General features: G+C 41.2%; 1 protein-coding gene across 1 annotated transcript in view; it reads right to left on the reverse strand.

The window, feature by feature from the left end:
- Positions 1 to 26,743, reverse strand: part of WARS2 (tryptophanyl tRNA synthetase 2, mitochondrial) — a 112,266-nt gene that overhangs the window by 12,212 nt on the left and 73,311 nt on the right. Inside the window, exons 3-4 of the mRNA XM_039255674.1 lie at positions 19,565 to 19,645; positions 16,763 to 16,848 (exon numbers count right to left, since the gene is read on the reverse strand). Of these exons, the coding sequence (XP_039111605.1) occupies positions 16,763 to 16,848; positions 19,565 to 19,645 (167 nt within the window). The remainder of the gene's footprint in view (positions 1 to 16,762; positions 16,849 to 19,564; positions 19,646 to 26,743) is intronic.

Here is a 26,743-nt window from a genome sequence, read left to right on the forward strand (position 1 = left end):
GGCACATTCTCCAAGATAGATCACACACTGGGACATAAAGCAGCCCTCAATAAATATAAAAGAATTGAGATCATACCATTCATACTTTCAGATCACAATGCTATGAAACTTGAAATCAATCACAGGAAGAAGTCTGGAGAACCTCCAAAAACATTGAGGTTAAAGAACACCCTACTAAAGAACAAATGGGCCAATCAGGCAATTAAAGAAGAAATTAAAAAATATATGGAAACAAATGAAAACGAAAATACAACAACCCAAATTCTATGGGATGTGGCAAAGGCGGTCCTAAGAGGAAAGTACATTGTACTCCAGGCCTATTTCAAGAAATTAGAAAGTGCAAAATCTAACAATGCACCTAAAGAAATTAGAGGGAGAGCAACAGGAGCACCCCAAACACAGTTGGAGAAGAGAAATAATAACAATCAGGGCAGAAATAAACCATATAGAAACCAAAACAACAGTTGAAAAGATCAACAAAACAAAAAATTGACAAACCTCTAGCCAGACTTCTCTAAAAGAAAGAGAGAGCACTCAAATAGACAAAATTATGAATGAAAAATAACTTATTACAACCAACCCCTCAGAAATACAAGCAATTATCAGGGAATACTATAAAAATTATATGCCAACAAACTAGACAACTTAGAAGAAATGGACAAATTCCTAAACACACACTCACTACCAAAATTCACACGGGAAGAGACAGAAAATCTGAACAGACCCATAACTAGTGAGGAAATTGAATCAGTAATAAAAAATATCCCAACAAATAAGAGCCCTGGGCCAGATGGCTTCCCTGGGGAATTCTACCAGACATTTAAAACTGAATTAATACCCATTCTTCTCAAGCTATTCCAAAAAAAGAAACAGAAAGAAAACTTCCAGACTCATTCTACAAAGCCAGCATCACTTTGATTCCCAAGCCAGACAGAGACCCAGCAAAAAAAAGAGAACTACAGGACAATATACTTGATGAATAAAGATACAAAAATCCTTAACAAGATACTTGCAAATCGAATCCAACAGCACATAAAAAGAATTATCCACCAAGATCAAGTGGGATTCACTCCTGGGTTATAGGGCTGGTTCAATATTCGCAAATCAATCAATGTGATACATCACATCAACAAAAGAAAATATAAAAACCATATGATCCTGTCGATAGTTGCATTAAAAAGTATCTGACAAGATACAGCATAACTTCTTAATAAAGACCCTCGAGAAAGTTGGGATAGAAGGAACTTACCTAAATATCATAAAAGGCATCTATGAGAAGCCCTACACTAACATCATCCTCAACAGGGAAAACCTGAGAGCTTTCCCCCTGAGATCAGGAACACGACAGGGATGTCCACTCTCACCACTGTTGTTTAACATAGTGCTGAAAGTCCTAGCATCAGCAATCTGACAACAAAAGGAAATAAAAGGCATCAAAATTGGTAAAGAAAAAGTCAAACGTTCACTTTTCGCAGGCAACATGATACTCTACATAGAAAACCCGACAGACTCCACCAGAAGCCTACTAGAACTGATCCATAAATTCAGCAATGTTGCAGGATACAAAATCAACGTACAGAAATCGGTTGCATTTTTATACACCAATTATGAAGCAACAGAAAGAGAAATCATGAAACTGATCCTGTTCACAATTGCACAAAAAACCATAAAATACCTAGGAATAAACCTAACCAAAGATATAGGAGTTCTGTATGTTGAAAACTATAGAAGACTTATGAATGAAATTGAAGAAGACACAAAGAAATGGAAAAACATTCCATGCTCATGGGTCAGAAGAATAAATATGGTTAAAATGTCATTACTACCCAAAGCAATCTACACATTCAATGCAGTCTGAATCAAAATTGCATCAGCATTCTTCTCAAAACTAGAACAAACCATCCTAAAATTTGTATGGAACCAAAAAAGACCACAAATAGCCAAAGTAATATTGAAGAAGAAAACCAAAATGGGAGGCATCACAATCCCAGACTTTAGCCTCTATTACAAAGCTGTCATCATCAAGACAGTCTGGTATTGGCACAAAAACAGACACATAGACCAATGGAATAGAATAGAGAACTCAGAATTCGACCCAGAAATACATGGCCAACTAATCTTTGACAAAGCGGGAAAGAGTATCCAATGGAAAAAAGACAGCCTCTTTAACAGACAGTGCTCGGAGAACTGGACAGCAACGTGCAGAAGAATGAAACTAGAGCAGTTTCTCACACCACACACAAAAATAAACTCAAAATGGATAAAGGACCTGAATGTGAGACAGGAAACCATCAAAACCCTGGAAGAGAAAGCAGGAAAATACCTCCTTGACCTCCACCGCATCAATTTCTTACTTGACACACTCCCAAAGGCAAGGGAATCAAGAGCAAAAATGAACTACTGGGGCCTCATCAAGATAAAAAGCTTCTGCACAATCAATAAACAATCAATAAAATAAACAATCAATAAAACTAATAGGCAACTGACAGAATGGGAAAAGATAGTTGCAAATGACATGTCTGATAAAGGGCTAGTATCCAATATCTATAAGGAACTCATCAAACTCCACACCCGGAAAACAAGTAATCCAGTGAAGAAATGGGCAGAAGACATGAAGAGACACTTCTCCAAAGAGGACATCCAGATGGCCAACAAACACATGAAATGATGCTCAGTGTCCCTCCTCATCAGGGAAATACAAATCAAAATCACACTGAGACACCACCCACCTCACGCCAGTCAGAGTGGCTAAAATGAACAAATCAGGAAACTATAGGTGCTGGCGAGGATGTAGAGAGACAGGCACCCTCCTACACTGTTGGTGGACATGTAAACTGGTGCAGCACCTCCGGAAAACAGTGTGGAGGTTCCTCAAAAAATTAACAATAGAACTCCCCTATGATCCAGCAGTAGAACTGCTAGGAATTTACCCAAGGGATACAGGAGTGCTGATGCATAGGGGCACATGGACCCCAATATTCACAGCAGCACTCTCCACAAGAGCCAAAACATGGAAAGAGCCTAAGTGTCCATCAATTGATGAATGGATCAAGAAGATGTGGTATATTTATACAAGGGAATACTACATGGCAATGAGAAAGAATGAAATCTGGCCATGTGTAGCAATGGATGGAACTAGAGGGTGTTGTGCTGAGCGAAATAAGTCAGGCAGAGAAGGACAAATACCATATATTTGCACACATAGGTGGATTAGGAGGAAGTTAACGGAGGACAATGTGGGAGAAGAAGGGGAAACATAGTTGGGGAGAGGGAGGGAGGCAAATCATGAGAGACTCTTGAACGCTGAGAACAAACTGAGGGCTGATGGGAGTGGGGGAGAGGGGAAGGGGGGTGAAGGTGAGGAGGGCACTTGTTGGGATGAGCACTGGGTGTTATATGGAAACCAACTTGACAATAAACTATTTAAGAAGAAAAAAAAAACGAGTATAGGCCAGCTTCAAATCCTGACTCTGCCACTCTCATTTTCTGTGTCTTTGGGTAAATCATAGCATTTCTTTTTTTTTAAATTTTTAACATTTATTTATTTTTTGAGAGACAGAGAGACAGAGCATGAGCAGGGGAGGGCAGAGAGAGAGAGGGAGACACAGAATTCAAAGCAAGCTCCAGGTCCAAGCTGTCAGCCCAAAGCCCGACACGGGGCTCGAACTCACAAACCGCGAGATCATGACCTGAGCCGAAGTCGGACGCTTAACTGTCTGAGCCACCCAGGCGCCCCTAAATCATAGGATTTCTATCATTGGCAGCTTTCTTACTGTAAATGGGAGTAATAATATTCACCCCATACTATTGCGGAGATGAAATGAGACAACGCACATATAGTACTTAGCAGAGTTGCCTGAAGTCTGGTAAGCCTTCAGATAATGGTAGCTAGTAGGGAATAATTCTAAAATGGTACATGGTATTTTAGAAGGGTGTCTAAGACCATTGCCTATGCAACCAGAGGTTTACCCATTACCTGATTCTAATTCCCATTTCTCCCTAGACTGGCCTCAACGAGGGGAAGTTTGTGAGGGAAAAACAAGGCCAGGGTCATCCATTTGGCAAAGTGTGTAATCAAGACCTGATGACTATCTATTTATGTATAAATTTTCGCAGGAGAGAAATAAGAAACAGATTAAACGGAGAGCAATCAATGTGTGGCTTAGTTTCCCCCTTTAATCCCCTAAATGTTGATATTTCTCCCATCCAAGTAGTAACCAGGCCCATCCCTGCTTAGCTTCTGAGATCAAATGAGATCGGGCATGTTCAGGGTGGTATAGATGTAGACTTAAAGTTGATATTTCTAAAAACATCATCTTGGCTCACTGGTTCTCCCCAACACTGGAAAGCTTATCAACTTTCACCTGGGGATTGACACATCGCTTCTCCTCTGATGATTCTGGGGCTCTGTCTCTAGCTCTGCTGTGTGTCTGAAGGGTTAGGACAGTATCTCTGCCTTCCTGCTAGACATGGGCACTAAATATCCCACATTCACTACCCAACTCAACATTGGGCCGTCAGCATTCCAGGATGGCACTGTAAACCAACATAATCTATCTCAATTTCTTATTAAAATACCCATCAAGGCAAACAAAATATAAATAACTTAAAACTAGCAGCCAGAGTTACAACTAAAGATGGGATTTGAGAAGACTTCTCATGAACTGTGAAGATCAACAGCAGCACATGGAAAAGAGGTTAAGATGTTGCTGTGTAGAGTCAGAGCGAATGTCCCCCCTTTGCTGGACACCTGTCCTGCCCAGGATGATGGCAGACATCCCTCCATGGCAGCCAAGGTGGCACTGACCCTTTTCTCCTCATCCACCTGATTCTTCAGACATTCAGTCATGACCAGAGGAGGTACCCAGAAGAGCCATGGAGGCAGCAGGAGGCAGTATGGCGCATCACGTCCTCACCAGAACGGGGACGAGAGTCCATGAGGGCAGGGGATTGTCTTGGCCACTACTGGACCCACGACACAGAACACACTGGCTGAGGAAGGACTCAAGTTACATTCAACTCAAGTTGAATGTGAAAGGCAAGTGCAGAGGGGGAGAGACTGAAGCAGGATACGACATGGGAGCGGTGTCAGCCAGAGCCGCTCTTTTTTAAGTAATGCCTCCATTCAGAGAGTGAAACGGCCAGACAGGTAGTAGGAGAAAGCTCTGTCTCAGGCCAGCAGCGCTAATCTAGCTGACCGGCATGTGCAATTGGGCATGCTGTTGAATTCCGGGCGGGGAATTCAACTAGCAGCCAAGGAGGCAGAAGGTGCACACAAGGGCCTTTCGTAGACTGGCAGACATTATTTGAAAGATTCTCTTGTTCCAATACAACCCAGCACATAAAAATCAAACAAACAAGTAAAAGAGCCCAATATGCGACCGTGGAAAGTACTGTGGAACAAGGGAAGGGGAACTTTTTACCCTTTAGATCCAGAGGAAGATCAGACATTTGAAAAATGAACATTTACAAGAAACAGATGGTTTTGTTTTGTATTTTATTTTTTTAATTTTTAATGTTTTATTTATTTCTGAGAAAGAGAGAGATAGTGTAAGCTGGGGAGGGTCAAAGAGAGAGGGCGATACAGAATCTGAAGCAGGCTCCAGGTTCTGAGCTGTCAGCACAGAGCCCGATGTAGGGCTCGGAACCACGAACCATGAGATCATGACCTGAGCCGAAGTCAGAGGCTTAACCGACTGAGCCACCCAGATGCCCCTGTTTTGTATTTTAAAGAAAACTGCTTGGGATGCCCGGGTGGCGCTGGTTGGTGGAGGATCCAACTCTTGATTTCGGCTCAAGTCGTTATCTTAAGGTTCATGAAATCGAGCCCCATGTCAGGGTCTGTACTGACAGTGCAGAGCCTGCTTGGGATTCTCTCTCTCTTTCTCTCTCTGCCCCTCCCCCACTTCTGTGCTCTCTTACTCTCTCTCAAAAATAAATAAACATTAAAAAAAAAAGAAAACTGCTTGGTTCCCTCAATGGGACTCAGAAAGGCATGGCTGCCACAAAATAAAGGCAGGAAGCCACAAAATGGAGAAAAACATGGGTGGTGACAGAAAACCAATAAAATGAAAAGAAAGTGAATTCATGAAATAAAGAAAACCAAACAAAACAGAAGCGTCAGTGCTATCCTAAGTACAGTTCATATCAGGACCTGGGTGAGCAACGTGAAGTTCTCCCGGAACTCGGTCAGGAGGAAAAGGAGAGAAAATGTGCCAGGCAAATGGCGGGTGTGAGGACGGTCCTCTGATGGATGACAGCAGGCCAGTCTGAACAGAACCACAACCTAAATACGAAGGGAACTTTACGGAGTCGAAAAGACACAAGTAGGCGAACAAGACGTAGTACGCATGTTGGAGAGGCACAACATATTTCAGGAAAAATCTCTGGAGACTCATGACAACACACAACTTAGGAAAAACTCTGAATTATGAAGTTAAATAAAAAATCCTTATGTCACAATCAGAAAACAAAAATAAGAAGAATCGGGTTAATAATATAACAATGGAACCATGTTTATAAGGGTTGAGAGAAAGAGGTATGGAAAACCTAGCCACGCTGTCTTCTATGTGTGAAATGTAATAATGAGGAGGAGGGCAAAACAGTGAGTGGCTAATCACAACTGAACACTTCCCACATGTCATACATTTTGCTAAGCATATTTTATGCATTGTTATTGTACCTAATCCCTTTTACAGATGAGGCAGGTTGAACAGAAAGAAATTCTCAGGTAGGCATGTAAAGGACTAGAGAAAATTCTGAATCTAATCTAAGGACACAAGGACTCAAAAGCAGAGGTGCTGAGGTATAAAGACTTGCTGTAAACACTAAAAACATAAAGCCTAAATTTAGGTTACAGATCGCAATAGAAAATAATGTACTCTAAAGTCGATCCATTTATAATAACAATCTTCCTTGAAAATCCCAGGTTGACAAAATCAAAAGGGAGTCTGAGTATTGAACCGAGGGTCTAAAAGTGTGATTGATAACTCCTTGTACCACATGATAATCATTTTGTACTAGGAATGATTAACAAAAGACTCAATACTTTTCCAAAGTGAAACACTGGTATACAAATGGACAATGGTCAGAGAAGATACGACCACAAAACTTGATACAAATCTCTGGAGAAACCAGCCCAGGAAGCCAATGACAACATGTGCAGCAACTGGCCTGGAATGGTCAGGACCCAGTTAATGAGTGCAATGACCCGATTCTTTGTCCTCGCTTCCTCTGACTCATGACCAGCCAGGGAAAGTCAAATATACTCCCCAAGCTAAATAAAATGACCCTTTCCAGTTAGCCAGCCTCCAGCTTTCCTGTGGAGGTATGCTCAAATCAGAGCATCCTTGAATCTTCCTTTTTTTCACCCCCTGCCTGCCTTCAAGTCTCCGTGAAACAGGAAATGGAAATGACCGTGGCCGCTGCCCTTGCTGTAGCAAGCTCTGAATAAATGTATTTCTTCTCACTGGGTGGTCTTTGTTGACGATGATGGCTACTGGAATTTAAAACAGAAAGCACACCTTCTGAATCACTGGGATAGATAAAAGGAAAGAACGCACAATCTTTACAGCGTAAGGCAGAAAACAAAGAGTCATGAACAACAGAAAATATTTACTGATATAGGGAAATATAAGGCAGAAACACCAGGCTGTAAAGTTTTTTTGGAAAATACATATAACCTGTTCACACAAAGGAGAAGCCACAGTGGTTAGAGGTGGAGAATGGAGTGGGGTGGGGTGGGGGAGGAGGAACTCTGGTGTCAGACAGTTCCGGGGTTAGATCCTGCTCTGCCACTTAACCAGATGCATGTTCCTGGACAAGTGATTTAACCTCCTCATGTCTGTATGTCTGTTTTTTCATTAAAGCAACAACAACAACCTGCCTACTCCTGGGGTTGTTTAAGGAGACAGTATAATAATGCATGCCAATTGGGTACTCTAGAGCCTGGTACATCAAATGCGAATAAGAGATATTAGTTTAAAAAATTGATTTGAAGGACATGCATTAAGATGTTAATAAGATCAGGGGCGCCTGGGTGTCTCAGTCAGTTGAGCATCTGATTTCAGCTCAGGTCATGATCTCTCGGCTCCTGGGTTCGAGCCCCACATCTGCTCTGTGCTGACAGCACAGAGCCTGGAGCCTGCTTCAGATTCTGTCTCTCTCTCTCTCTCTCTGCTCCTACCCTGCTCATGCTCTGTCTCTCTCTCAAAAACAAATAAACCTTAAAAAAATTATATAAAAAAAGATGTTAATAATATCATAAATAGTAGCAAAGGTTTTTAATTTTTTCCTGTTGAATGTAAGAAAGGACATTTAAACTCCATTAGGACACCGAAATGAACCAGCGAGAGACTGTTGATTCTCCTACTACTAGACTATATGGAAGGAAGGTGAAATCATGGACCCTGGATAGCTAATAGGTCAACCGTTGAGGACAGGCAGCTGACCTATTGAACATACCACTCCTCTATTCTCTCAGACTGTCCCTCCCTTAGCTGCTGCACCCAGACCCCTTTATTTCAGATGTCAGCTTACATATCACCTCCTCAGGGAAGCCTTCCCCAACCGTAAACTTCAATGTTGATTTCTCTCTCTTTTCTTTTCCACATATCCTATTTGTTTTCTTTATAGTATTAATCAGACTCTAATGATTTTATTTCATGTATTTAATTGTATACTGTTTTCTCTCTGGCTAAAAATTAAGTTTTAAGAGACAGCTTGTCTGCCTTGTTTTTCAATCTATTTTCAGTAACTACAGGAGTTACCTGACATGTATGTGGAGCTCGATAAATATTTGCTGAATAAGGAATCACTTCTTGGCCTTTTGGCTAAGATCGAGTGAAAATATTCATTCAATAAATGAATGATATTAAGAGGAGGGCACTATGATCTGTATGGATTTATACCAAGCGAAAAATCATACTGAGACCAGTTCATCATCAGTATAGAAAATAAGAGCACGGAGTCAGAAGTCGGACTGTCTGAGCTCATATCCCAGCTCTATCAGCTAACAGGTGACTTACCACTGGCAAACTTCCTACTTTTCTAACCCTCCGTCTGTAATTGGGTGTCATAATGGTGCTTCCCTCATAGGTTGTTTCAGGGATTAAAGGAGATAACCACGCATCATACTGGACAGTAGAACTCAAAAAACACTAGCTGTTGTATCTGACGTGATGAAGGACGAAACGGTAAAAGACTGATACTATCAGGGACCTTGATGAGCGGTATGTTGTGACTTTTTTTTTTTTTATGTTTTATTTATTTCTAAGAGAAAGAGACAGCATGAGCAGGGGAGGGTCAGAGAGAGACGGAGACACAGAATCTGAAACAGGCTCCAGGCTCTGAGCTGGCTGTCAGCACAGAGTCCAACGCAGGCCTTGAACCCAGGGATCATGACCTGAGCCGAAGTCAGACGCTCAACCGACTGAGCCACTCAGGCACCCCTGTTGTGACTTTTTTCAAAGCAGGATCATTTTCCTTTTTTGCCAGGTGATTTAGACCACAAACAAAAATAGCAACATACAATCCCAGAGACCGTCACAGACCTGGGGTGGGATCCTGATACAGAGAGAAAACAAATTTGACGGTTCACGTGTCTGATTAGGCAATCCCCAGATATGAATAGCAGGTAGTAGGAATTCTGGGGACCCCTTCAATTTCAGGAAAACAGAGACAGAGTAATGAATGGAAAGGCAAAGCGTAGAGACCATGGCAATGGATCAGGACGTGGTTTCTCTTCTTCTAAGGCCAGTAAGTGAATTTAGGAAATGCTTGTTTGGCTCTGTCCATTGTTCTCTTCCACACAGCCTGGATCAGAGAGTCAGTCACTGGCTTCCTAAGTGGTAAAACCAAAAACGTTCCTTTTTAGGTCTCCCTCAGTGCCCATCAACCCGCATGCACGCCTCTCTGAGGTAAACATGGCCAAGCCCACCTTCCCACATTTCTCTTCTTTGACTGGACTTTGGTGCTTCTTTCTTGCGATTCTAGTGAGGCTGACATGCAGAGGTCACTCTGACTCCCCCAAACCAAATTAGCCAACAGGGCAGGTTAAAAAGCAATTACAGTAGCCCATAGGAAATCACAGCGGGCTGCAGCTAACACAGAAAAAGCAATTACCATAATCAATACACTTTAGGCACATCAAAATGAATATTTCCACATGTCAAAATGTTTCCAGATCCGCAAAGCAACCAACCTAAACAGAAAACACATTTCGTTTTCATAATGACTCTGCCGGCCTCTCTGCTTTCTGTGAGAGCCTTGCCTCTTTTCTTACAATCCTGTGAGGCTGTGCTTTTTTGGGTGAAAAAAAAGGATTAAAAAATTTTAATTTTTTTCACCTGGTCCTATTGTTCTACTCGGCTTTTTCATCTGATTTTAGTTTGCTTGTTTCTAGTCTTTTCTCCCTCTGCTCTTACTGCTCTTCTCACCTCCTATCATTCATCTTGGCCCTTACTTCTCATCCATGGGGTTTACACTTCGCAAGAATTCAGCCTGTCTCTGATTCCACTCACTTATGAGGTTTTTCTTCACATTTTCTTTCATTTCTTTCACATTTTCACCCTCTCTCCTCATCGTCTTCCTCTCACTTCAGATAACAGGAGTACGTATCTCCTATATAATGATATCCGTATTAATATGTCTTCTCTTTTCCCCCAGTTTTTTCTTTTTTCTTTCTCTTCCTTCCTTTCTCTCTCTCTCTTTTTACTTATCCTGATTGTGCTTTTTTAGATACAACATAAAACAAAAGCCTTTCGTAATTTTGATTGTCATAACTTCTGTCATGTCATAATGTGTCTCATCTTCTTCTTTGGTGACTAAGTTTTTTTTTTTTTTTTTCCATTTGCTCTGTTCCTAGTTGTACCCACATTCACTCGAGATCCACCCCACCCTCCGGCAGAATTAGCATCCAGATGACTAATCATCGCCTACATATATCTGCTGGCAGAAATCTGTCCTCTCTCTGTCTCTCTTTCCTCCTTTGGTTGTGTTTGTGAGTTTTCAGTGCTGCTGCCCCTAGCCAGCCTGCATGGGGTGGAGTCTGGCACTGTTTTTCCTTCCACAAAGGATGGATTCGCCATCACTGGCTGCTTGTCGGATATGCTGTAATGACGTCTAATTTAGGGATTACTGCCTGACTTAGGGACTATGGTATGCATGGTGCTGGCTCTTGTGAGAGATACAATGAAGATTTTTACCTTCTGAAGGAGCTGAGGAGAGAAAACACCACGCGGAGTTATAAATCCCTCTGGCTAGTCCACTTTGAGTATTCCCAGTCTCCATGGATGGCAACACCATCCATCAGAGGCATCCTTCAGACATCCGGGATCCCCGGACACCTCCTTCTCATCCCCATCCAATCCTCTGTGAAGCTCTATCCATTTTACCTCCTAAAATCCCCTAAGTTTGCCTACTCTCTTCATCTTCATGGACACCATCAGGATCCAAACAGACAAGTGAACGAGCCTCTGAATAGACTGACCCAGCTGCTGTTGTCTCCTTGCAAGTCATTCAATGTACTTTCATCAGTTAACGTTTTAAAGTATAAATCAGGTCATCGCACGCTGTCCTGGACATCACAAAGAGCCTCCATTGCTTCCGGGAGAGTGTCCGGGGTCATCTGATGACATCTCATCACCACCCTCTCCCTTCAGTGCAATTTCTGTCTCCCCAGGGGCTGGTAGCCTGGAAGCCACATTTCCATAGGCTTCTGGTTTACCGCAGGCCCTTGCCGCAGAGCTGGAAAGTGGAAGACAAGAAGACACTACCGCTTGGCAGTTGTGGGTGACGATGTGGACGGCAGCAGGCTGCTGGCAGGAGATCTGGAGGGCCGCTTTCAGATCTCATAAAAACTTGGGGCAGACTGGCCTCCTAGAGACAGGGTGTAGTGCAAGAACCAGAAGTCTTCAAAGCAGTTTTAGGAACTGATTATCCCCTCAGTGGTCCTCAATGGCAGCGGTCTGATCCTCAGACATTACGGTTGACTCTGCTCTTCTCTGGAATATTACCAAGTGTGACGCTTCTGACCAATCATTGTACTCCCTGTACTCTGTGACTGGTGGGTCTTGATTCTGCTTGTTCAGTTCCCGAGGCCTCTGTCTCCTCATTTTCCTATGTCGTGTCAGCTTTTGCTTTTACTGTCTTCTTAGCCTCTTCCCGTACTTCTCTGTTTGCGTTCTTGAGAAAGAGAAACCGATTAGCCCAGGTAATCACTCTCATCTCTATTTGAGCAGGCGTAGGGGTCCCGCTCTAAAATTTCACTTCTTTGTCTGTAAAATGGGGATAATATCACTTACCTACCGTGCAGAGCTGTCCTAAGAATCTGAATAGATAACAGGTGTGCTGTAGCTAGTGCAGTGCCTGCAAATAATGCCCACCTCATGTTGATTCCTTCCTTGCCTTTGCCTTGAGTCCATGCCTGGTACCTTTCTCTGGATTAGCAGTGGTACTGGTACTTAACATGATGTTTACTTGCTGTATGTTCATAAAAACTGTGTGCCTGGGTGTGTGTGTGTGTGTGTGTGTAGAGAGAGGAAGTGAGAGAGAAACATTTACTTAATAGATAGCTAGTTATTTGAAATTGGATATTCAGAAAAATAATGTGAATGCAAAATAATACTACAAGCAAATGCTACTTTTGGGTATTTTGCCTCTCTGCAAGTGTCTGCTAATCTTATACTCTCAGGCTTAAGATGGCCTCGGCTTTCCATTCCTGGGTTTCACACCAAGTTCTACCAAAGCAATTAAATAAATCTTTCATACACTTATCTGAAAGGCTCCTCTTTCATTCCCTTCCCTCATGTTTATCCTCGAGCCCACCACGTACCACTTACTCTACCGCTGACTTTGACAAAAGCAAACACTAAATCCATACACGCTCTGCATCAACATTGCACCAAGAGGCCACATACAGATTTGTTGGTGGGGGCAAAATACAAAGGTTATTTGAATCCATCTATCTAACTTGATCTTTTTGTACCTATCTATATTTACGATGTAAATATTCATAGTCTCTCCGGTGATGCCCTTTTTCCAAATCCCGAACTATCTGAAACAAAGCCAAACAGAAAATACCCCAAGGGCTTACTTAAGCTGTGTAATAGGGAAAACAAAGGCACAGGCTAAAAACCAGGCCTGGGTTTGAGTTTTGCCTCTGCTACTGATTTTGAAGCAGTTGACAATTTCTAAGCCTGGGGGAAAAGCATCATGAAAACAGAGAGGAACGTAGGCTAAGAGAACAAACGGTGCAGTCAGCCAGCACTGACTTTATTGTGTGTCTTTATGCCCTGACACGTGTGCCCAGGAAATGTGGGACACGTGTGGGGTAGTAACGGCACCCATGGGACCAGTCTGAAGGAGAGTGGCAGGAGAAAAGAACCCAAAAGAACAGAGCCTACGAGCTGGGGCATGTGTGGCCAGTGGCAGGAAGTCTGGCCTGAGCCCAGACAGGAGGCAAATGTAGGACAGTTACTCTCTTTTTAAAATTTTTTTATTTCTTTAATGTTTATTTATTTTTGACAGAGAGAGAGAGAAAACGGGGCAGAGAGGGGGACACAGAGGATCTGAAGCAGGGTCTGTGATGACAGCAAAAAGCCCAGTGCAGGGCTCAAACTCATGAATGGTGAAATCATGCCCTGAGCCGAAGTCAGATGCTTAACAGACTGAGCCACCCAGGCGCCCCAAGGGCTGTTTCTTTTAAGAAAAGGAGCACTCAATTGTCTGCTCCGTGTCCATTATCTAATTCTGGTATTGCACGTAGATAGTTGCTTGGCTAAGGTAGGAGGCATCTACATCTTGAATGTAGATAATTACCTGGTTTAACAAAGTATATGTAAAGTAACAGAAACTTGATGGGGATGGATAACAAGTGCCACCATAGTCCCCCTTTTGGAAAACAAGAAAAAGGTATTTCGTGGTATTCTTAGTATATACACTAACCACTAAATGGATCAGTAAAAGTTTATTTTTTTAATTTTTAAAATGTTTATTTATTTTTGAGAGACAGAGCATGAGTGGAGGGGGAGAGAGAGAGAGAGAGTGAGAGAGAGAATCTGAAGCAGGCTCCAGGCTCTGAGCTGTCAACGCAGAGCCTGACGTGGGGCTTGAACTCACCAACTGTGAGATCATACCCTCAGCCGAAGTAGGATGCTTAACCAACTGAGCCACCCACGTGCCCCTGGATCAGTAAAAGTGAAGGAAGGAATATTTATATATAGTATGACAATTTCTTGCTTCCAGAGAGTGGGCTACTGAAAGTTCTTTGAGTACTCAAAGAACTCAAATACTTACTGTTTTCTGTAAGAGAAGAAAACATTCACAACCCTAGGCCCAGCTCAAAAACAGGCAGAATATGTGTCAGATTTGGGGACCTTGAGCTACGTTTGCCAACGTCGGCCTTTTGAAATGTTGCTTGTACTCTTAAAACATGTGCAGTGAGCATATACTAGGTGATATCAATTCATACATAATTTGTTTAATAACCCCCTGAGCTGTGTCCCATTTGCCTGCTCATTAGATGAAAGAAACTGTAGGATTTTATCATTCTGCCAATTATATTTTGGGCAATTGGTAAAAATAGGTTTGTCATCACCTCGACATATATATGACCTTGTATTGTCCTGGTCATTTATGTGATGCTGCCCCCTAACGTAACTGCTGACGCCTTCAGGAAGGTCAGCACAGGCCTCAGGACACCATAACCATGCTTTGATGTTTCCCTGTCCACTGACAGGCTGTGCAGCTTTGGGTAAACAGCTTAACCTCCCTGGGCTGTGTTTATAAAGCTAGGAAACTGAAAGAGAGCCCTGCAAAGGTCCCTCCCACTCTGTGCTCCCTGGTATCACAAAGCGGGGCAATCACTCTTGTTCAAGTTTACTCTTTTTTCCCCAGCCCTGAGCTTAGAGGACTCTCACACTGTAGTTCTTGAACTGATAAGGAAATCTACTTGTGGTCAATATCCTGGTGCTGAAAAATCACAGCCTTTGTTTCTATAAAGAAGTCCCCCTAAAAAGTGAAATTTGACATAAGTTTATAATCCTTAAAGACAATCATCACTAGTCATGACCAAGTGACAACTCCCAGAAACAACACTGCCTGGCCCATATTTCAAGTTAATCCCTTAATAATCCTCCACAGGATAATCATGATTCCCTGTGATTTTACAGGCGAGAAAACAGCCTACTTTGCTGGGAAATGCACTAGACCTTTATTAGACTTTCATTTCGCTACTCCTGGAGGAAAGTGTTCTAGATTTCCCAGGCTAAGTCAAAAGTTTACTGTAAGTAGTAAATGCTGTTTGGGAACCCAGCATTCAAGTTAGTACAACAAACAACACGCAATCCTCATGTATACGTTTTAAACAGAGTCAAAGACAGCCTGCGTGCAGAAAAGGACATTACTTATTTGTAAAGCTAAGTGGCTTAGCTGTTTCCATCATAATTGCATGAGGGCTCTGGGGTCATACTACGAGGTACGTGTATAGTCATCTCCATGCTGTTACCATAATTACATGCAAAGAATTCTAGTTTTTCTACGGAAGGATCAAGGCCATAAGGGGGAAAAAAAAGATTCATGGAGTTTCTCTTTTTCATATAGTAGCAAGGCTTGGCTATGTGCGCATGCTGGTTGGGAAGCTCTTTCTGTAGAAAGCCAAATGGAGGGCTGAGGGAAGTGGCTTGGGGATGGCAGGGAAGAAATGGGAAAGGGATGAGGTCAGAGGCTCTGGCCAGCAGTACACAGGGGGTGTCCTCTGGTTGTAGGGTTTGAGGCCCATAAAGGACAGTGCTGGCTGACTAGATGGATGGCGGGTGCTGGACAAGAAAAGTATCCCATATCATGCGGAAAAGCTTGCTCTCAGCTGCAGATCCAACACAGCAACCACTGGGCACAGGTTTAATTACAATTAAACACAATTTAAAATTTGGTCTGTCAATGGTCCACAAGGCTAGCTGCTAAGGTCTTGGAAAGCATGGTTCGACTGTCAGAACTTCAGACAAGTTCTACTAAACCACCTTGCTTTTAGAATCTAGATTGTATGAGAAGTTAACACTTAAAACTCTTGAAGTTTAATTACTACCAGGGAAGTAGATACCACATAGTGGCTAAGAGCACAAAAACTCGGGGCGCCTGGGTGGCTCAGGAGGTGAGGTGTTCGACTTCGGCTCAGGTCATGATCTCGTAGTTTGTGGGTTCGAGCCTGGCATTGGGCTCTCTGCTGACAGCTCAGAGCCTGGAGATTGCTTCTGATTCTGTGTCTTCCTCTCTCTGCCCCTCCCCCATTCACCCTCTGTCTCTCTCCCTCAAAAAATAAATAAATATTAAAAAAAAAAAAAAAAGAGCACAAAAACTCTGTACTCAAAACTTTTTACACTCAAGTCCTGGGTCCAAGCTTTGCTAGCTACATGACTTTGGGCAAGTCACTAACTTAATTAATTAACTAACATAATCCTCATCTGTGAAATGGGGATGATAGTCATGCTACTTTTAGAAGGTTATGGTGAAGATTCAATGTACATAAAGCACTTAAGATCATTTCCAACACGTAGCAAGTGCTATTTAAGTGGTAGCCTTTAATGTTTCTACTTCCACATAAAAATGTACTTCTATAATTTTGTACCTGCTACTGGCGAACAGATGCGACCTGATTCACACAATCCTTTCTATGTCCCCCTTCCCCATGAACCAAACCCTTTTGGGATCAGTTCACTCTCCTGTCAGCCTGAGTACGTGTGAGACCAGGGTGCACTCTGCTCCTTACTTGTACAACAGAATGTCAGCTGCCTGGAGCACTGGGTATGTGAGCAGGCCCGCGGTTCCGCCATGCTTCTGGGTGGCAGTCTTGGCCTGTGCGGTGAAAAGAGAGGAGGGAATGAAACCCAACATGCACCTAATTATACTGCTAAATTAAGGAATCTTTAAAGCAAGCAAAAGGTAATCTGAAGCTACCTGGACTAACATTATATCTCAGTTCCTTTTAGCAACACTGGCACATGCTGCAGGCTGAGGCATAAGGGAAATTGACTTCACCACTGCCCATCTAACGGCTTCTGCACTGTCCCTGTTTCTTATTCATTTAATTAAAACAAGGATCTAAGAGTTTCTAGTTTCTAGGACTCCCTGGTGGCTGTCAGTTAAGCGTCTGGCTTTGGCTCAGGTCATGATCTCACAGTTTTGAGTTCGAGCCTTGCATCAGGCTCACTGCTGTCAGCACAGAGCCCGCTTTGGATCCTCTGTCCCCCTTTCTCTGCCCTTCCCCTGCTTGCAAGCGCTCTCTCTCTCCAAGATAAATTAAAACATTAAAAAATAAATAAAGTAAAAAAACCCACAGGGGTTTCTAGTTTTCAAATCAGGTAAACTCCATATTTCATAAGTAAGGCTAGAAAATATAATGAAATTAGATTCCTACAATTAATTAATTTGATAAGTTAACATCAAACACCATATTATGCCTGTGGAAACCTCCCAGCAAGTGTCAGACTGTGCTATTGACAAAAATGTAACATCCCCCGTAAAATCACATTTAAAAAACCAAAAACCAGAAAACTCGTGGCATTTAAAAAATGAAACTAAGAGAAAATTTTAGTCTAACCAATTGTGAATCTGTCTTGATCTGTAGGTGCAGAAAACTAGAGGGGATAAAGTGATTCCAGTGAACAGGACAAGCTGTATAGACTGACATATTTCCTAGGGGAAGGTGATACTAGAAGTATTTAACTAATGGATGCTGACCATAAGCTATGAGTATATACCCTGAACATAAGCCCTGGTGATAGCAATTCCCTTGCTACAGCTAAGCACTGCTAACAGCTAATTTGGCTCTCTACTACTTACTAGGGAATGTTGTGTACAGTTTGCTGGTCATTGCTTCCAACGCCTAAGCCTATGTCTTGTAAAATGATAAATGGTTATTTTGCTGTTCAGATATTATTCATTTAGTTCTTATGAATCACTTCCCTGAGGTCTGATTATCTCTGAATGAACTGATCAACTGAATACATAAATTCACATGATTCTGAGGACCAAGTTCATGGGCTCACCACTCAGGCTTTCCCAACCAACAGGCAGATGCACTCTCTGAGTGTGGGTGTGAAAAGCAATAGCTTCTCTTTAACCCTTTTAATGTCAATGTTCCATAACTTAGGTGCAAAGGTAACTCTTTTGGTTACTTCAGGTAGTTTCTGGCTTATGGCGTCTAATGCTATAGGGCATTCAAAAGAAATGTGTAAGTTTGAACATATAATTCCTTCAGTACATCTCTTCATTACAATGTCCATTATAAATCCCAGTGTGCAATGATCGCTGGGTAAAGATAATGAAAATTTAATTTGGAAAGAAGCAAATGGGAAAAGAACTGAATTATTATTTTTTTTAATGTTTATTTATTTTTGAGAGAGAGAAAGATACAGAGTGCAAGTGGGAGAAGGGCAGAGAGAGAGGGAGACACAGAATCAGAAGCAGGCTCTAGGCTCTGAGCTGTCAGCACAGAGATTGATGTGGGGCTCGAATTCATGAGCTGTGAGATCATGACCTGAGCCAAAGTGGGTCGTTCAACCGACCAAGCCATCCAGGCACACCTAGGCATGGCCACTTGAAAGCTCTGATTCTCTCTGCAACTCGTGGGGGTTTCTGAACCAACTTTTGAAGAAACCAACGGCCCCAAAAATATGCTGGAAAAAAACTTGAAACTGAAATTTAGTGCTGACGTATGTGCGGGCTACCTATCCTTAGGTTATCCAACTCCAAAAATAAATGGGAGTGAAGTACTATGAATTATCCAGTTAATCTTTCTCAGTTGAACTTCCTAGAAAAAGTACAGCCTTAATTTTTCTATGGCCTTGAACTGCTGCCTGGAATCAACTTGTTTAAGTATTCAATAAAATATGTTGTTTCTTCTCCCCACAATGGAAACATTTGAGTGGACTGCTGGTTAATTACAGTGGTGATGGGAGGCAACTTCAGAGCCCAGTAATCCAGAAATTGCGACTTGTCTGTTAATTATAATGTGGTAGGTTCAATGTCATTATGAAATTTATCTAAAGATCTCTCTGATTCAACCTACACAGATGTTATCAAATAGTTAATAAGTTGGATATTTTTATCCTTTTTTATGTTATTAATTTTTTTTAATGTTTATTTATTTTTGAGAGACAGAGAGAGACAGAGTGCAAGCAGGGAGGGGGCCAGAAAAAGAGAGACACACACAGAATCCGAAGCAGGCTCCAGGCTCTGAGCTGTCAGCACTGAGCCCAGCGTGGGGCTTGAACTCACCAACAATGAGATCATGACCCGAGCCAAAGTCAGACACTAAACCGACTGAGCCTCCCAGGTGCCCCCATCTTGTTTTTAAGTTAAAATTTTGGATCACCCTCTTACTTTCTATTTAGGACCCTGAGGCATAGAGGTTAAAATGCTGTTCTAGCCACTAGGGAGTGACAGACCAGGGAGGCCAGTATACTGAGGATTCCCAGAGCCGAACACAAAAATAAACAGGAGAAAAAAAATAGCTATACTGGGAACTTGGACCTCCGTCTTATTTATTAACCAGATCACTGGTGTTTACCTTCCACTGGTGTAAATGCTGTAACCGGGGCAGTCTGACCAGGCAGGTAAGGATCCAACTCAACTGTGTGTGTTCAGACACCTAGAGAAATAAAACAGAACATCAGCGAAAGTGGTCAACATTTCCTTGCATCTAAGGCAAAACCAAACAGGCATTGCCTCAAGCGACTGAAAATACCCCAAATCAAGGTAATTTTAAAAATGACAGGCAAAGGAGGCTGATTCATAATGCACAGGATAATAGATGATGAAGAAGAAAAAAAATTTTTTTTAACATTTACTTATTTTTGAGACAGAGAGAGACAGAGTACAACAGGGGAGGTGCAGAGAGAGGGAGACAGAGAATCTGAAGCATGATCCAGGCTCTGAGCTGTCAGCACAGAGCCCGAGGTGGGGCTCAAACTCATGAACCACGACATCATGACCTGAGCCGAAGTCAGATGCTCAAGTGACTGAGCCACCCAGGCGCCCCAAGAAAATTTTAAAACTAACCAATACAATGACTATTCTAGTGTTTAAATCTTCACAGCATCCCTAACAAGTGGCTGGCCAGACTCTGCTTCAATGACGTCAATGAAAGGGTATCATTATGTTCTGAAGCATCCTTCCATCTTTAAAAAGCCAAGGTAATTAACACACACACACCCTCAAACCCTCTTTAAATAACATATAAATATATGAAAGCAACTATAATAACTTACATGTAAATAGTATTAGGAGAAAAAGGTACTCGCCTCAAAATTAGTGATTGAATCTAAAAGATTCAATCTTTTAGAATAATTTGAAATTTAGGGATCACTTCATCATTCCAAAGATTTTTTTTAGTTTTTTTTTAGTTTTTTTTTTTTTTACAGTTTCCATTTTTGTCCTCTCCTCCTCCTTGCCTTCCTCCTCCATCTTCTTTTTAAAAAGGTCTAGTCAACAAGAAAATATAACCTTTTCTCAATTTGTTTTAACTAAATTTAATCAAGTAACCAAACCTGGCAACAGATAGGATGATTCCTGGGTCCAGGCCAGGTTCTAACTGATGACCGAGAATTTAAGGGCTAAGTATCCCATTTCTGGACTCGGGGGGATTCCGAGCCCTTCATCCGTTGTGGCTTTTCTTTGGTGTCCATATGATTTCCTTAAAAAACAGAGACCGTTGCCAGCTCTGAAAAGTGGCCCCAAATGCGTTTTTTGTGGGTTTTGCGAAGGGAATATGAAGGAATGGAGCCGAGGCAGCCCAGACCTATTTTACTAGCAAGGAGTCACCATCTGGTGCAAGATAGTTTCTCATTTCTTTCCTTTAGTCTGGGAGAGGGAAGGGTTGTTTTTCACATGTTTGACAAGGGATTGCTTTTCAAGTTTTGCAAGTCACTGGGCTGAATCCATCGTCTTTCTTCCAAGAGGCATTTGGGTTTCATTGAGAACAGCACTGTCCCTACAAACTGCTAACTGCAGCTGTAAACAAACAGCTAAGAGACAAAAACAGTATTCCTGGATGGAGGCAAGAAGATTATAGTTGCTTCCAATCATCAAGCAAAACACATTCCATTAGAACTAATAAAACAAGAGTTGTTTTTTTGGCATAAAGAAGTAGAAGAAAAAATTTTTTCTTCTTTACTGAATTAGGGAAAGGAATGAAAATACAAAAAATAACCATGTATATGTAGAAAAAGACAAGACAGCTCCCTTCCTTCAACATGGCCTTAAATGCTCAGTTTTGGTGATATACAAAAAGCTACCACAACGTCTTCATGAAATCGAGTATTTTTCTTGGAGTAACTTTTTTATTTGAACATATAGAATGAAACCTACTTAATATTATGCAGAGATCTTCCTGATATTTCCATATAAGGGGACATAAGAATAATTAATCTAAATTATTCTTATATAGAAAAAGGGAGGTAAAAAGTCAAAGACAATTTTCATTATCATTTATAATATATCATTATATAAGAAGGGGCAATCTCCTTCAGGATCTGTCTCTCTTAATTTAACCATATTCATGACAACTGCTTGGAAAGGTTCACATTTCTGTCTGGGGAGAAGTAAAAATGGTATCTAAATACAGTAATTCCCACAAAACATTGTGAAACAAACAAAATAACAATCTGGTCTGTTTTCGCCACAGAAAAATAACAGCATGGGACACGGAAGGTGGCTTACTGACCACCCACAGGCAAGTCAGCAGGGACTGAAAATTCTGATCCCTGAATTGTAACAAGTAAAGATACATCCATCCTTGGGCTGTAGCAGTAAAGCAGAGTCTGGTACCCTGTGCTCCATAAATACTGGCTGAATGCATCAACAATCTCAAAGGATGCAGGAAGCAAGGTAAGGGCTCAAAATAATCCACTTGCTTTAGCAGACTTGGTGATCCAGGCAAAGCAGTTTCAGCCGAGTGACTGGGAATGAAGCTAAATTACAGAGGGGTGGATCGAAGTGTGACAAGGTGGCGGGATAGGAAGGCAGGTGCACAAGAAGTGTAGCAGAGCAGCAAGAGCTGTACCTTTGCAATGAGGCTGCCCAGGTCTGCATGCTAAGCTCTGCCGCGTATGAGCTGGGTGACCCTGTGTAAGTGACTTCATCACTCTGTGCCTGTTCTGTCATTTATAAACTGAAGTTAGCAATAGTATCTGCCTGACAGTGCTTAAAACAGTACCTAGCACACAGCAAGCACTCAATAAATGGTAGTTACTCTTACGGATAAGTTTCAGAAAGGCTTTTGTTTGAACTTTCTAGTTTAAGATAATTGTAGATTCATATATAGCTTTAAAAAATAATACAGTGCAACCCAATATATCTTCACCCAATTTCCCCCACTGGCAACATCTTGCATAACTAAACTACAATATCACAACCAGGAAATTGAATTGGATACAATCCACCTACCCTATTTAGATCTCACCAATAGTACATGCACTCATTGTGTGTGTATATTTAGGTCTGTGCAATTTTATCACATATGTAAGATATTCCTTCTTTAAGGAAGGAGAGAGATGGGAATACCTAGTAGGGGTTAGAGAATAAAAATTTTCCTTTGTTTCTTAAGGTGGGATGGACCTGTTCTCTATGAAATGTATTCCTCTGAAGCAGGAGGAGGGGAAATAAAAGATGAGAATCTATTTTATGGGATAGGAGTGGAGAGTAGAAAGTTAGAGAATTTCACATCTAATAGGCTCTGTTATCTCTGAAAATAGAAAATGGGTGAGTAGAAACAAATGGGATGAGAAATATACTCAACAGAATTGCTGGATTTGATACGAAAGAACAAAAAATCCTAAGGCTTGATGTTTTGTGGATGCTTTTGTGAATGAAAGAGAACAATCGTTCATAAAATACACTTTTGGGAAATCACTGCTGTTCTTCAAGGTAGACTAAAATATTCTGCACAAATCATAGGTTTTCTTAAAATTTTGCAGAAATAAATTAAACAGTTGATTGCATTTGATTTCCTTTAGGCAGTAAAAAGTCTTAACGGGATCCAATAAGTATTAAACATAAAGCAAAAAACATTGAAAAATTAAATTACATCGAGTTTAATAACTCCTCTTTATCAAACACTACCATTTAAAGATGGAAAAGGCAAGGGGTACCTGGGTGGCTCATTTGGTCCAACTCTTGATTTAGGCTCAGGTCATGCTCTCATGTGAGTTTGAACCCTGCGTCAGGCTCTGCACTGACAGTGTGGAGCCTGCTTGGGATTCTTTCCCTCTCCCTCTCTCTCTCTCTGCCCCTCCGTCACTTGTACTTTCTCTCTCTCTCAAAAATAAATAAATAAACTTTTTTTAAAAAGGAGGAAAAGGCAAGTCACAGAGTGGAAGGAGATATTTGTAAACCTACACAGAATATATTGGTATACAGAATATGTAAAGGATTTCTACAAATTGATTAGAAAAAAGTAGATAAAACCGTAAGAATGGGCCAAATGCATTAAGTTCAAATTAAAGTCATAATATGACCCTACATGTATTCATCAGAATGATTAAAACAAACAAGTCAAATAATACCAGTATGGCAAGGATATAATACGAGGATGAATGAACAATTGCATTCGACAACATGAATGAATTTCATAAACATAATGTTGAGTGAAAGAAGCCAGACACCAAAAAGCATATACTAAATAATTCAAATGATACCAAGTTTTAAAAACAGGCTATTTGGAAAGGGGCAGGAAGAACATTCTTGGTACAAGCTCATGGGCATGTTCAGTTTGTGAAAGTAGATAAAAGGCTAGCAAATCTACATTTGTTCTTGAATAAGATGAAATTAAAATCTGCAGTGTTTCACTCAATATTACATTTATGAAATTCATTCATGTTGTCGAATGCAATGTTCATTCATCCTCATTGCCGTGGTATTCCATCGTATGAATATACCATGATTTATCTATCCGACGTAGGTGGACGTTTGGATTGCTTACAATTTTTGGTGTTTAAAACAAGATGGAAGAACTTTTTGGATGGCAGAGTAATACCCTCTGAGGTCTGCTCTTCCATAAAAGTGATGAGAACACTAGCAGATTGTCAAAGTCAATTATTATAGAATTCTGGAAAAGCAACCAGAGGCTTGCCATAATGGGAAGAGTGCTTACTTAAGAAAAATATCTGAATCTCGGGAAAAACAGCTGTGCGGCATTTGAACTCCCCCTATTCCCCTCATTCTTGTCTCATGTCTGTGGCAGCTCTGAAAACCAGTAGCCTAGCAGCCACTGGACGGGGTTTGGAACTTCTCGAAAAGTCAATTCTCATCTGCACACAACGGTCACTGCTTGAGCTATCTGACTGCTCTGTGGGAAAACCTCATGGGCAGGGCTTGCTGTTATCTGACCTCACTTAGAGCCCACTCAGTGGGAAAAAAAACCATATCCTTAGGATACTTTCGAGAAATAATCAGCAGCAATGATTTAATATTGCAGCCGCCTGAGGTGCTGATACCAGGAGGGGAAAACAAGGGGCTGGTTAAACATTTAAAGGAAAAATCTGGGAAATGATACGTCCATGGGGTACTTTGGAAAGATCTGACATATCCGTGAGCATCTAAAAAGATACACGCATGTGTGCAGGGCTATGCACATGTCCAGAAGAGACCCTAATCTTTCACCTCTGCCTCACCTTGAGGACTTGTACGAACCCCTCAGCAAAGGGTCCAAAATACAGGATCAAGGCATTTGGAAAGGTCTGTTCAGTTTTTACCTGAACACTAAGCTGACCCAACAAAGACTGCGGTGGCCAGACGTGGCAGTGAAGACAGACTTCACAGAATTACTGCAGAAAAGTCAACACACAAGCAGTAATGACAAAAATGAACCCTAAGTGTGTGCGGGATTTAACCAGAGAATTCTTACAAACATTAAAACAATAAATACCAATTCTTCATAATCTCTTCCAGAAGAGAAAAAAAGAAAGGAGGGTGAGCTTCCCTCCTCATTCCAGGAGGCCAGTAATATCTTGATACGAAAGCCGGGCAAAGGCATCATGACAAAAGACGACTATAGACTTTTACGAATACAGATGCAAGAATCCTTAACAAAATACTAATGAACCAAATATAGCAACATATACAACTATGCAACATGATCAAGTGGGATTTGTTCCAGAAATGCAAGCTTGGTTTAATATCCAAACACTCGTCAATGTTATACTACAGTAATTTAACAGTGCGGTACTGGTGTAAGGATAGAATATATAGACTAACAGAATTGAGAGCCTAGAAATAAATCCACACATCTACAGTCCATTGATTTTCACCAAGGGTACCAAGACAATTCAATGGGGCAAAGAACAGTCTTTCAACAAATAGTGGTGGGATAAGTGACTATCCACATGCAATGTTTACATGCACAAGAATGATACTGGACCCTAACCTCTCACTATCTATAAAAATCAACTCAAAATGGATCACAGACCTAAGTGTAACAGCCAAAACTATAATATGCTTAGAAAAAAAAAAAAAAAACCATAGGAGTAAATCTCCATGGCCTTGGGTTAAGCAGTGATTTGTTAGCTATGACACCAAAAGCATAAGCAACAAAAGAAAAAATAATCAACAAACTGGACTTCATCAAAATTAATAACTTTTGTGTTTCAAAGGACACCAGCAAGAAAGCAAAAGACGATTCACAAAATGGGGAAGATATTTGTAAATCATACATCTGATAAGGGAACTGTATCCTGAATATATTAAAAAATGTAACTCATAATAAAAGACAAATCCAATTAAAAAATGAGCAAAGGGTTTGAAAAGATATTCCTTCTAAGAGGATAAATAGCCAATAAGCATAGGAAAAGGTGTTCAATTTCATTAGTCATCAGAAATTATAAATAAATTTTTTTTTTTTTTTTAGTTCCTGCTTGCCTGTATCAGGGGAACAACTCATCTCATCTCTGGTTCTCGGACTGAGATTTAAATCATCATGTCTTGGTTCTCAGACCCAGATTCAGACTGCATTATACCACCAGCTTTCCTAGATATTCAGCTTCCAGATGGGAGATCATCAACTTCATCATTGCATGAGCCAGTTCCTCACAGCTACCGCAAGAAGCAAGCCAAATTACATATGGTGGAGAGTCCCAAATACCACCACGAGTAGGGAAATAAAATAACCAAAGTCTCAACAAGAGAGACCAAGAGACACCATTCAAAGAACACTTCCTGAACACACAGGCCCTGGACAGTCAAAGAGCCTTCTTTAATGCCGCAGTACTCACAGGTGCAGAATGCATAACAAGCTTTTAAAACTAACAAGAGATAAGAAAACCAAAACTGGAGGCATCACAATCCCAGACTTTAGCCTCTACTACAAAGCTGTCATCATCAAGACAGTATGGTATTGGCACAAAAACAGACACATAGACCAATGGAATAGAATAAAGAACTCAGAATTCGACCCACAAATATATGGCCAACTAATCTTTGACAAAGCGGGAAAGAGTATCCAATGGAAAAAAACAGTCTCTTTAACAGACGGTGCTCGGAGAACTGGACAGCAACGTGCAGAAGAATGAAACTAGAGCAGTTTCTCACACCACACACAAAAATAAACTCAAAATGGATAAAGGACCTGAATGTGAGACAGGAAACCATCAAAACCCTGGAAGAGAAAGCAGGAAAATACCTCCTTGACCTCCACCGCATCAATTTCTTACTTGACACCCTCCTAAAGGCAAGGGAATCAAGAGCAAAAATGAAC

The sequence above is a fragment of the Hyaena hyaena genome, unplaced genomic scaffold, assembly GCF_003009895.1.
Source record: "Hyaena hyaena isolate Hyena2069 unplaced genomic scaffold, ASM300989v1 scaffold_539, whole genome shotgun sequence".
Taxonomy (NCBI): domain Eukaryota; kingdom Metazoa; phylum Chordata; class Mammalia; order Carnivora; family Hyaenidae; genus Hyaena; species Hyaena hyaena.